Source organism: Chiloscyllium plagiosum, unplaced genomic scaffold (genome assembly GCF_037043375.1).
Source record: "Chiloscyllium plagiosum isolate Xiang-an unplaced genomic scaffold, Cpla_swu_hap1 HiC_scaffold_2, whole genome shotgun sequence".
Lineage (NCBI taxonomy): Eukaryota > Metazoa > Chordata > Chondrichthyes > Orectolobiformes > Hemiscylliidae > Chiloscyllium > Chiloscyllium plagiosum.
The window spans coordinates 162,044,285-162,057,347 of record NW_028270140.1 but is presented as its reverse complement, the minus strand read 5'-3'; the positions used below and the strand labels follow the sequence as shown (position 1 = coordinate 162,057,347).

Here is a 13,063-nt window from a genome sequence, read left to right as displayed (position 1 = left end):
CACCCTGTCTATACCCTTCATGATTTTGTAAACCTCAATCAGGTCCCCCCTCAATCTCCTTTTTTCTAATGAAAACGATTCTAACCTACTCAACCTCTCTTCATAGCTAGCACCTTCCATACCAGGCAACATCCTCGTAAACCTTCTCTGCACCCTCTCCAAAGCGTCCACATCCTTTTGGTAATGTGGTGACCAGAACTGTACACAGTATTCTAAATGTGGCCGAACCAATGTCTTGTACAATTTTAACATGACCTGCCAGCTCTTATACTCAATACCCCGTCCAATGAAGGTAAGCATCTCATATGCCTTCTTGACCACTCTATCCACCTGTGCAGCCACCTTCAGGGTACAACGGACCTGCCCTCCCAGATCTCTCTGCCCATCAACTTTTCCCAAGGCTCTTCCGTTCATTGTATAATTCGCTCTAGAATTAGTCTTGCCTAAATGCATCACCTCACATTTGTCCAGATTGAAATCCATCTGCCACTTTTCCGCCCAACTCTCCAGTCTATCTTCTTTTTAGATTACATTACAGTGTGGAAACAGGCCCTTCGGCCCAACAAGTCCACACCGACCCGCCGAAGCGCAACCCACCCATACCCCGACATTTACCCCTTACCTAACACTACGGGCAATTTAGCATGGCCAATTCACCTGACCTGCACATCTTTTGGACTGTGGGAGGAAACCGGAGCACCCGGAGGAAACCCACGCAGACACGGGGAGAACGTGCAAACTCCACACAGTCAGTCGCCTGAGGCGGGAATTGAACCCGGGTCTCTGGCACTGTGAGGCAGCAGTGCTAACCACTGTGCCGCCCATTCCTCCTTATTCTCTGACAGTCCCCTATGCTTTCTGCTACTCCACCAATCTTTGTGTCATCTGCAAACCTGCTGATCATACCAACAGTGCCCTCTTCCACATCATTTATGTATATTACAAACAACAGTGGCCCCAACACTGACCCCTGTGTAACATCACTGGTCACCTTTCTCCATTTCGAGAAACTCCCTTCAACCACTACTCTCTGTCTCCTGTTGCTCAACCAGTTCTTTATCCACCTGCTAGAACACCCAGCACACCATGTGACTTCACTTTCTCCATTAATCTAACATGAGGAACTTTATCAAACGCCTTACTAAAGTCCGGGTAAATGACATCAACAGCCCTTCCTTCATCTGTCAATTTGGTCACTTCCTCGAAGAACTCTATTAAGTTGGTAAGGCACGATCTCCCCCGCACAAAACCATGTTGCTTATCACTGATAAGCTCATTCTTTTCTAAATATAAATAGATCCTATCTCTCAGTACCCTCTCCAGCAACTTTCCCACCGACGTCAGGCTCACTAGTCTGTAGTTACCCGCAATATCCCTACTACCCTTCTTATACAGGGAGACAACATGAGCAATCCTCCAGTCCTCTGGCACCTCACCTGTGTTTAAGGATGCCACAAAGATATCTGTCAGGGACCCAGCTATTTCCTCTCTCGCTTCCCTCAGGATTGTTAACAGATACGCTGGAGGAGGCATATTTTTAAGGTGATAGAGGAGAAAGATTTAAAAAGAACACGGGGGGCAACTTTTTTACGCAGAGTGTTTCATGTGTGGAATGAACTGCCAGAAGAAGTGATGGATGCAGGCACAGTTACAACATTTAAAAGACATTTTGATAGGTACATGAATAGGAAAGATTTGGAGGGATATGGCCAAACACAGGCAGGTGGGACTACTTTAGGAAACATGGACTGGCAAGAAAAGTGGGCGGCACGGTGGCACAGTGGTTAGCACTGCTGCCTCTCAGTGCCAGAGACCCGGGTTCAATTCCAGCCTCGGGTGACTGACTGTGTGGAGTTTGCACATTCTCCCCGTGTCTGCGTGGGTTTCCTCCGGGTGCTCCGGTTTCCTCCCACAGTCCAAAAATTTGCAGGTCAGGTGAATCGGCCATGCTAAATTGCCCGTAGTGTTAGGTGAAGGGGTAAATGTTGGGGAATGGGCCTGGGTGGGTTACGCTTTGGCGGGTCGGTGTGGACTTGTTGGGCCAAAGGGTCTGTTTCCACACTGTAGGGAATCTAATCTTTAAACCATGATATTACGTTCCAATAATGCTTTTATCTAAAACATATTCCTTACCATGTAATCCTGTGTGACTATGGCAAAGGTCAATTCCCTCCTTGACCATGTGGGTCTGTCTGACACCATTGTCCCCCTCCAATTCTGCTCTGCTCTTGTCCGGCTCTCACCTACTCACATTCCGATCAGTTCCATTATAACCAGAAAGTCCCCGGCACTGACTTCACTTCCTGCTCTCTGCTCCTGATCCATATTGCCCAACTCTACCCATACACCATTCCACCTCATCCCCTTGGCCCAGAACTTCCCACATCCTCTCTCATTCCCCTTACCCTGTCCTCCCCTTCCCTCCATGTCACCCTCCTCCCTCTTCCCCTTTTTTCCTTCTCCTCATCACTGTCCCTCTCACTGACTCAGGCTCCATCCTCCGGCTGGGAGATGTGACCATGATGATATTTTTCAGGTGAGCTCTGACCCAGAAACATTGGAACATGCGAATTTTGTCATTTCGGAAGGCCAGGAAACTGCAGGAAGTACACAGGCAAGTTCCAGCAAGGAGCTCTCCACTGATCCCACCAAGAATGCATCGAAAGAGCGACTGACTGGTCTGATTGAACTCACTTCACAAAGCAGCAAGACACTTGCTGAAACTGGTAGGTGGATCACATGGACATTGGTGGGACCACGGTGGTGCTGGTGTGTGACAAAATAGAAAGGCACATCACAGGTGTGATGTCCTCTCTCCCTGAGGGTCACTGTCCATGAGGGTCACTCTCCCCAAGGGTCACTGTCCCAGAGGGTCACTGTCCCCGGGGTCACTGTCCCTGAGGGTCACTGTCCCAGAGGGTCACTGTCCCCGAGGGTCACTGTCCCAGAGGGTCACTCTCCCCGGGGACCACTCTCCCCGGGGTCACTCTCCCCGGGGTCACTGTCCCCGAGGGTCACTGTCCCAGAGGGTCACTGTCCCCGAGGGTCACTGTCCATGAGGGTCACTCTCCCAGAGGGTCACTGTCCCAGAGGGTCACTGTCCCCGAAGGTCATTGTCCCCGAGGGTCACTGTCCCCGGGGTCACTGTCCCTGAGGGTCACTGTCCCTGAGGGTCACTATCCCAGAGGGTCTCTGTCCCCGAGGGTCACTGTCCCCGGGGTCACTGTCCTTGAGAGTCGCTGTCCCTGAGGGTCACTGTCCCCGAGGGTCATTGTCCCCGAGGGTCATTGTCCCCGGGGGTCGCTGTCCCTGAGGATCACTGTCCCAGAGGGTCACTCTCCCAGGGATCACTGTCTCTGAGAATTGACGTTTCGGGCATAAGCCCTTCTTCAGGAATGTCCCTCCTTCCTGAAGAAGGGCTTATGCCCGAAACGTCGATTCTCCTGCTCCTTGGATGCTGCCTGACCTGCTGCGCTTTTCCAGCCACACATTTTTCAGCTCTGACCTCCAGCATCTACAGTCCTCACTTTCACTGTCCCTGAGGGTCACTGTCCCTGAGGGTCAATGTCCATGAGGGTCACTGTCCCCGGGGTCACTGTCCCTGAGGGTCACTATTCCTGAGGGTCACTGTCCCTGAGGGTCACTGTCTCTGAGGGTCACTATCTCTGAGGATCACTGTCCCTGAGGGTCACTGTCTCTGAGGATCACTATCCCTGAGGGTCACTATCCGTGAGGGTCACTGTCCCAGAGGGTCACTGTCCCCGAGGGTCACTCTCCCCGGGTCACTGTCCCCGAGGGTCACTGTCCACGAGGTCACTGTCTCTGAGGGTCACTGTCCATGAGGGTCACTGTCCCTGAGGGTCACTGTCACTGAGGGTCACTCTCCCTGAGGGTCACTGTTTCTGAGGATCACTCTCCCTGAGAATCACTGTCCCTGAGGGTCACTGTCCCAGAGGATCACTGTCCCTGAGGGGCACTCTCCCCGGGGTCACTGTCCCAGAGGGTCACTCTCCCCGGGGTCACTGTCCCCAAGGGTCACTGTCCACGAGGTCACTGTCTCTGAGGGTCACTGTCATGAGGGTCACTGTCCTAGAGGGTCACTGTCCCAGAGGGTCACTGTCTCTGAGGGTCACTGTCCCAGAGGGTCACTGTCCCTGAGGATCACTGTCCCTGAGGGTCACTGTCCCTGAGGGTCACTGTCTCTGAGGGTCACTGTCCCAGAGGGTCACTGTCCCTGAGGATCACTGTCCCTGAGGATCACTGTCCCTGGGGGTCACTGTCTCTGAGGGTCACTGTCCCAGAGGGTCACTGTCCCTGAGGGTCACTGTCTCTGAGGGTCACTGTCCCTGAGGATCACTGTCCCTGAGGGTCACTGTCCCTGAGGGTCACTGTCCCAGAGGATCACTGTCCCTGAGGGTCACTGTCCATGAGGGTCACTGTCCCTGAGGGTCACTGTCCATGAGGGTCACTGTCCCTGAGGGTCACTGTTTCTGAGGGTCACTGTCCCTGAGGGTCACTCTCCCTGAGGATCACTGTCCCTGAGGGTCACTGTCCCAGAGGATCACTGTCCCTGAGGGTCACTGTCTCTGAGGGTCACTGTCCCTGAGGGGCACTCTCCCCGGGGTCACTGTCCCAGAGGGTCACTCTCCCCGGGGTCACTGTCCCCGAGGGTCACTGTCCACGAGGTCACTGTCTCTGAGGGTCACTGTCCCAGAGGGTCACTGTCCCTGAGGGTCACTGTCCCTGAGGGTCACTATCTCTGAGGGTCACTATCCCTGAGGGTCACTGTCCCCGAGGGTCACTGTCTCTGAGGGTCACTGTCCCTGAGGGTCACTGTCCCTGAGGGTCACTGTCTCTGAGGGTCACTCTCCCTGAGGGTCACTGTCCCCGAGGGTCACTGTCCCTGAGGGTCACTCTCCCTGAGGATCACTGTCTCTGAGGATCACTGTCCCTGAGGGTCACTATCCCTGAGGGTCACTGTCCCAGAGGGTCACTGTCCCTGAGGATCACTGTCCCTGAGGGTCACTCTCCCTGAGGGTCACTCTCCCTGAGGATCACTGTCTCTGAGGATCACTGTCCCTGAGGGTCACTATCCCCGAGGGTCACTGTCCCCGAGGGTCACTATCCCCGAGGGTCACTGTCCCAGAGGGTCACTGTCCCCGAGGGTCACTGTCTCTGAGGATCACTGTCTCTGAGGGTCACTATCCCTGACGGTCACTGTCTCTGAGGGTCACTGTCCCTGAGGGTCACTATCTCTGAGGGTCACTATCCATGAGGGTCACTGTCCCTGAGTGTCACTGTCCCTGAGGGTCACTATCTCTGAGGGTCACTATCCATGAGGGTCACTGTCTCTGAGGGTCACTATCCCTGAGGGTCACTGTCTCTGAGGGTCACTGTCCCTGAGGGTCACTGTCCCTGATGGTCACTATCTCTGAGGGTCACTATCCCTGAGGGTCACTGTCCCCGAGGGTCACTGTCTCTGAGGGTCACTGTCCCTGAGGGTCACTGTCTCTGAGGGTCACTATCCATGAGGATCCCTGTCTCTGAGGATCACTATCTCTGAGGGTCACTATCTCTGAGGGTCACTATCCATGAGGGTCACTGTCCCTGAGGGTCACTATCTCTGAGGGTCACTGTCCCTGAGGGTCACTGTCCCTGAGGGTCACTATCTCTGAGGGTCACTATCCATGAGGATCACTGTCTCTGAGGATCACTATCCCTGAGGGTCACTATCTCTGAGGGTCACTGTCTCTGAGGATCACTGTCTCTGAAGGTCACTATCCCCAAGGGTCACTGTCCCTGAGGGTCACTGTCCCTGAGGGTCACTATCCATGAGGATCACTGTCTCTGAGGATCACTATCCCTGAGGGTCACTATCTCTGAGGGTCACTATCCATGAGGTTCACTGTCCCTGAGGGTCACTATCCCTGAAGGTCTTTTCCTCCAAAGGTCATTATTTCTGAGGCTCTCTGATTCCAGGGACACTGTCCTGAATAGTAAATATTCCTGATGGTCACTCTCACTGTTTCTTTGTGAGAGTAGAAATAGTGATATGAGAGTGGGTCTTGGTGTCAGCAATTTATCTTGGTGTCTTTCAGAGTCCTCACCGCGGGTGGATGTCCAGGAGTCAGCTGAATCAGAGGCAACTGTCCCCAGCAAGATCGAACTTCAGGTGAGAGCCTCATAGACAGTCTGAACACACTGCAACACCTCCTGTAATCTGATCAGGCTGGTACCTTGTCTCCCCCAACAACCTGCCTCTCCAGACAAGAGCCCAGACAGACGCAAACTGCACTGTACCCTCTGTCTTCTGTGACCAAGACAGATTTGTATCCATCTAACCAGCCCAGCCCGAATCCTACGTGATTTTAATTTTTGTACCAATCTGCCCTTCCCTCATCAATAATTCTTGTCACCTCTTCAAAAACTTCCATCTCATTGGCGAAACATGACTTTCCCTATAAAAAACCATGCTGCCTGTCACTAACTAGTCCATTTTCTTCTAAAGCGGCATATATCTTGTCCCTCAGTACCTTCTCTAAGAGCTTCCCGACCATAGCCATCAGGTTCACCAGCCTTTAATTTCCTTAAACAATCTCAGCCTGGCTAATCTCCAGTCCTCTGGAACCTCACACATGGTCAAAGAGGATGTGAAGGTATCTGCTAATGCCTCTTGCAGCAACCTGGGATTGATCCCATCTCGCCCTGGGGATTGTCTACATTAATGTAATTCCGGATACCCAAAACTTCCTCCTTCAATATATTAACATTCTCTGGAGTATTCACACACCTGCCAATAGGCTGAGGAGTGGCAGATAGAGTTTAATTTAGATGCTGCATTTTGGGAAAGCAAATCTTAGCAGGACTTATACATTTAATGGTAAGGTCCTGGGGAGTGTTGTTGAACCAAGAGACCTTGAAGTGCAGGTTCATAGCTCCTTGAAAGTGGAGTTGCATGTAGATAGGATAGTGGAGAAGGCGTTTGGTATGATTAGATTAGTTTAGATTCCTTACAGTGTGGAAACAGGCACTTCAGCCCAACCAGTCCACACCGACCCCCCGAAGAGCAACCCACCCAGACCCATTCCCCTCTGACCAATGCACCTACACTACGGGCAATTTAGCATGGCCAATTCACCCTAACCTGCATATATTTGGACTGTAGGAGGAAACCGGAGCACCCGGGGGAAACCCTTGCAGACACAGGGAGAATGTGCGAACTCCACAGACAGTCACCCAAGGCAGGAACCAAACCTGGGACCCTGGCGCTGTGAGGCAGCAGTGCTAACCACTGAGCCACCGTGCCGCCTCCTAAGCTTTCCTTTATTGGTCAGAGTATTGAGTACAGGAGTTGGGAGGTCATGTTGCGGCTGTACAGGACATTGGTTAGGCCACTGTTGGAATATTGCGTGCAATTCTGGTCTCCTTCCTATCGGAAAGATGTTGTGAAACTTGAAAGGGTTCAGAAAAGATTTACAAGGATGTTGCCAGGGTTGGAGGATTTGAGCTATAGAGAGAGGCTGAACAGGCTGGGGCTGTTTTCTCTGGAGCGTCGGAGGCTGAGAGGTGACCTTATAGAGGTTTACAAAATTATGAGGGGCATGGATAGGATACATAGACAAAGTATGGGGTGGGGGACTCCATAACTAGAGGGCGTAGGTTTAGGGTGAGAGGGGAAAGATATAAAAGAGACCTAAGAGGCAACGTTTTCAGAGGGTGGTACGTGTATGGAATGAGCTGCCAGAGGAAGTGGTGGAGGCTGGTACAATTGCAACATTTCAAATACATCTGGCTGGGTATATGAATAGGAAGGGTTTGGAGGGATATGGGCCGCGTGCTGGCAGGTGGGACTAGATTGGGTTGGGATATCTGTTTGGCATGGACGGGTTGGACCGAAGGGTCTGTTTCCATGCTGTACATCTCTATGACTGTATGACTCATCCCTGACATCAACATCAGTCATGTTCTTCACCTTGGTGAACACTGATGCAAAGTCCTCATTATGATCTCTCCCACCTCCTCTGGCTCCATGCATAACCTCCCTCCTTTGTCCCTGAGTGATCCTGCTCTTCCACTTGCTACTCTCTTTCTTTGAATGTATTGTTAGGGCATGGAGGTGAACCCCTCTGTTTATTAAACCAAACAGCCAGAAAAGATCACCTCACCTCACAATCTGTTAAAATATGAATGACAGAGAACTCTTAAATTCCACTATGTAAAGAAAATAGCTTTTGTTTGTTTTCTAACTCTCAAAGTGAACAGTAAATAGCTGTGAAAGTGTGTACACATTCAGCTACTGAAGGAGCATGTTGTAGCACTGAAGAAAGAACTAGATGACCTCAGGCTCAACTGAGAGATGACGATGAGGAAGGAAGAGATGATTCAACTACAAGACACCCCCGGGGAACTACCTTTCGTGAACAGGTTGACTCTCTTGGAAACTGTCAAGACCTGACGACACTGGCAGTCCGAGAGGCAGACAGGTCTTCCAATTGAAAATTGGCATGGAGGCAGAGCCGGGGAGTTCGACATCATGCAGAGCCGTGGTAATAGGGCACTCCATAGTGAGAGGGACTGAAAGGGGTGTCTGCAGCAACAGGCGGGATTTGAGGATGGTGTGTTGCCTTCCTGGTGCCAGGATCCAGGACATCACCGACAGAGTGCAGGAAATCCCCAAGTGAAGAGCCAGAGGTGGTGGTGCATGTCGGAACAAATGACGTCAGGAAGAGGAGGAGGGACATTCTACAGCAGGACTTCAGAGAACTTGGAAGAAGGCTGAAAAGGAGGACGTCCAGGGTGGTTATCTCCGGTTTGCTTCCAGTTCCTTGGGTTGGAGAGGACAAGAACAGGGAGATAACGGACTTGAACGTGTGGCTGGGGAACTGGTGCAGGAAGCAAGGATTTAAATTCTTGGATCACTGGAGTATGTTTTGTGTTGAGGATAAATTATACAAGAGAGACGGTTTGCACCTTAATAGGTTAGGGACCAGCATTCTGGCAGGCAGGTTTGCTACTGCAGCACAGGGGACAAGCAGGAAGTTCAAGGAGGAAGTTAAAGGGAGAGTGAGAAGAAGAGAAGGTAAGAAAGACAACAGAATCAACAGAACAGAAAACTCAAGAAGGGACCATACAGTATGGTCAAGTGAAGTAGGGATTGATAGGAAGGGTGAGGGGGGTAACAAATTAAAAATATTATATATGAATGCACGAAACATAAGAAATAAGGTGGATGAGCTTGAGGCTCTTTTGGAAATTGGCAGGTACGATGTTGTGGGGATAACTGAGACATGGCTTCAAGTGGACAGGGCCTGGGAAATGAATATTCAAGGCTATACATGCTATCGTAAGGACAGACTGACGGGCAGAGGGGGTGGGGTGGCCATGTTGGTAAAGGATGATATTCAGTCCCTTGCGCGGGGAGACATACAATCAGGGGATGTAGAGTCAGTGTGGATAGAGCTGAGATATTCTAAGGGTAGAAAGACCCTAATGGGAGTTATCTACAGGCCCCCAAACAGTAGTCTGGATATAGGGTGTAAGTTGAATAAGGAGCTGAAATTGGCCTGTCACAAAGATATTATTACAGCTACATGCAAGTAGACTGGGAGAATCAGGATGGTACTGGACCCCAAGAAAGGGAGTTTGTGGAGTGCCTCCGAGGTGGATTCTTAGAACAGCTGGTGCTGGAGCCGACCAGGGAGAAGGCAATTCTGGATCTGGTATTGTGCAACAAACCAGAATTGATCAGGGACCTCGAAGTGAAGGAGTCATTAGGAGGTAGTGACCATAATACATTAAGATTTAATCTGCAGTTTGAAAGGGAGAGGGTAGAATTGGAAGTGTCAGTATTGCAGTTGAACAAAGGGAACTATGGAGCTATGAGGGAGGAGCTGGCCAAGGTTCAATGGTGCAATACCTTAGCAGGGATGGCAGTGGAGGAACAATGGCAGATATTTCTGGGTATAATGCAGAAGATCAGTTCATTCCTAAAAGGAAGAAAGATCCTAGGAGGAGGCAGGGGTGGCTGTGGCTGACGAGGGAGGTTAAGGACAATATAAAGAGAAAAGAGAAGTATAATATAGCAAAGATAAGTGGGAAAACAGAGGACTGGGAAAATTTAAAGAGCAACAGAGGATTATTAAGAAGGAAATACGCAGAGAAAAAATAAGGTACGAAGGTAAACTGGCCAAAAATATAAAGGAGGATAGTAAAAGCTTTTTTAGGTATGTGAAAAGAAAAAAATGGTTAAGACTAAAATTGGGCCCTTGAAGACAGGAACAGGGGAATATATTACGGGGAACAAAGAAATGGCAGAAGAATTGAATTGGTACTTCAGGTCTGTGTTCACTGGGGAAGACACAAGCAATCTCCCTGAGGTAACAGTGGCTAAAGGACCTGAACTGAAGGGAATTTATATTTGCCAGGAATTGGTGTTGGAGAGACTGTTAGGTCTGAAGGTTGATAAGTCTCCGGGGCCTGATGGTCTACATCCCAGGGTACTGAAGGAGGTGGCTCGAGAAATCGTGGATGCGTTAGTGATTATTTTCCAGAGTTCGATAGATTCGGGATCAGTTCCTGTGGATTGGAGGGTGGCTAATGTTGTACCACTTTTTAAGAAAGGTGGGAGAGAAAAAACGGAATTATAGACCAGTTAGTCTGACCTCAGTGGTGGGAAAGATGCTGGAGTCAATTATAAAGGATGAAATTACAACTCATTTGGAAAGCAGTTACAGGATAGGTCAGAGTCAGCATGGATTTATGAAGGGGAAATCATGCTTGACTAATCTTCTGGAATTTTTTGAGGATGTAACTATGAAGATGGACGAGGGAGAGCCAGTGGATGTAGTGAACCTGGACTTTCAGAAAGCCTTTGATAAAGTCCCACATAGGAGGTTAGTGAGCAAAATTAGGCCGCATGGTATTGGGGGCAAAGTACTGACTTGGATTGAAAGTTGGTTGGCTGACAGGAAACAAAGAGTAGTGATAAACGGCTCCATTTCAGAATGGCAGGCAGTGACCAGTGGGGTACGACAGGGATCAGTGCTGGGACCGCAGCTTTTTTACAATATATGTTAATGATATAGAAGATGGTATTAGCAATAACATTAGCAAATTTGGTGATGACATAAAGCTGGGTGGCAGGGTGAAATGTGAGGAGGATGTTAGGAGATTACAGGGTGACCTGGACAGGTTAGGTGAGTGGTCAGATGAATGGCAGATGCAGTTTAATGTGGATAAATGTATGGTTATCCACTTTGGTGGCAAGAATAGGAAGGCAGATTACTGCCTAAATGGGGTCAAGTTAGGTAAAGGGGCAGTACAGAGAGATCTGGGTGGTCTTGTACACCAGTCAATGAAGGTAAGCATGCAGGTACAGCAGGTAGTGAAGAAAGCTAATAGTATGCTGTCCTTCATAACAAGAGGGATTGAGTATAGAAGTAAAGAGGTTCTTCTGCAGCTGTACAGGGCCCTGGTGAGACCACACCTGGAGTACTGTGTGCAGTTAGGGTCTCCAAATTTGAGGAAAGACATTCTGGCTATTGAGGGAGTGCAGCGTAGGTTCAGAGGTCAATTCCTGGAATGACGGGACTATCTTACGTTGAAAGACTGGAGCGACTGGGCTTGTATACCATTGAGTTTAGAAGACTGAGAGGGGATCTGATTGAGACATAAGATTATTAAAGGGTTGGACACTCTGGAGGCAGGAAACATGTTTCCGCTGATGGGTGAGTGCCGAACCAGAGGACACAGCTTAAAAATACGGTGTAGACCATTTAGGACAGAGGTGAGGAGAAACGTCTTCACCCAGAGAGTGGTGGGTGTGTGGAATGCTCTGCCCCAGAGGGCAGTGGAGGCCCAGTCTCTGGATTCGTTTAAGAAAGAGTTAGATAGAGCTCTCAAGGAGAGTGGAATAAAGGGTTATGGAGATAAGGCAGGAAGAGGATACTGATTAAGGATGATCAGCCATGATCATAATGAATGGTGGTGCTGGCTCGAAGGGCCGAATGGCCTACTCCTGCACTGATTGTGTATTGTCTATATAACAACTATTCACAACTCTCAGCTCCCCCTTTCTCTTAACTGCTTATTACTTGCCTCCAACTTTAGAACAACATGTTGTTCCAATTAGAGACTTATTAAAATTGCAACAACTTAATTTCAAAACCACACAGCCGCTGTTGTCCTCTGTGCCTGTCTGTTTTCTGGCTGAAGATCTCGCTGGGTCATCTTTCTTTTTTCATCTGGAAAGGTCCCTTTGATAGAGAATGTATCCTAATTTCTTGGAGAGCAAGGTGTTAGATGGGGAATTAACTCTCTCTCTCTCTCTCTCTATCCTGTTCCCAGGCTGAACTGGACTGGACTGGTGCAGTTCATCGACTTCGTCCACAACTTCCACCCCACTCTTGGTCCATATTCACTTGGTCCATCTTGGACACCTCCCTCCCCTTTCCCATCTCCGGTGACAGTCTCCAGATGGCCATTTACTACAAACCCACAGACTCCCATAACTACCTGGACTATATCTCCTCCCACCCAGTATTCTACAAGATCTCCATCCCAATCTCCCCTCCGCTGCACCAGCTCCATTCCCCATTCCACCACTCTAAACCCTCCCCAATGCAATAAAGACAGAGATCCCCCTTGTCCTCACCTACCACCCCACCAGTCTACGCATCCAATGCATCATCTTTAAACACTTTTGCCAACTCCAACAGACCCCACCACCAAGAACATCTTCCCCTCCCCACCTCTTCCTGCCTTCTGCAAGGACCATTTCCTCCAACAGTCCTTGGTTCACGCCACTCTCCCCATCGACCTCCCTGAACCCCTAGGAACCTTCCCCTGCAATCAGAAAAAATGCAAAACCTGCTGGTACACCCCCCCCCCCCCCACCTCCATCCAGGGCCCCAAACAGTCCTTCCAGGTGAGACAGAGGTTCACCTGCCTCTCCTCCAACCTAGTTTACTGGATCTGGTGCTCCCGGTGTGGTCTTCTCTACATCAGGGAGACTGAACGTAAACTTAGGGAATGGTTCACTGAGCATCTCAGCCAGGCCGCAGGG

General features: G+C 50.0%; 1 protein-coding gene across 1 annotated transcript in view; it reads left to right on the top strand.

Moving 5' to 3' along the window:
* The window catches only part of spef2 (sperm flagellar and cilia associated 2), an 894,484-nt gene that overhangs the window by 109,063 nt on the left and 772,358 nt on the right, over nucleotides 1–13,063 (top strand). Inside the window, exons 13-14 of the mRNA XM_087994173.1 lie at nucleotides 2,537–2,726; nucleotides 6,099–6,172. Of these exons, the coding sequence (XP_087850299.1) occupies nucleotides 2,537–2,726; nucleotides 6,099–6,172 (264 nt within the window). The remainder of the gene's footprint in view (nucleotides 1–2,536; nucleotides 2,727–6,098; nucleotides 6,173–13,063) is intronic.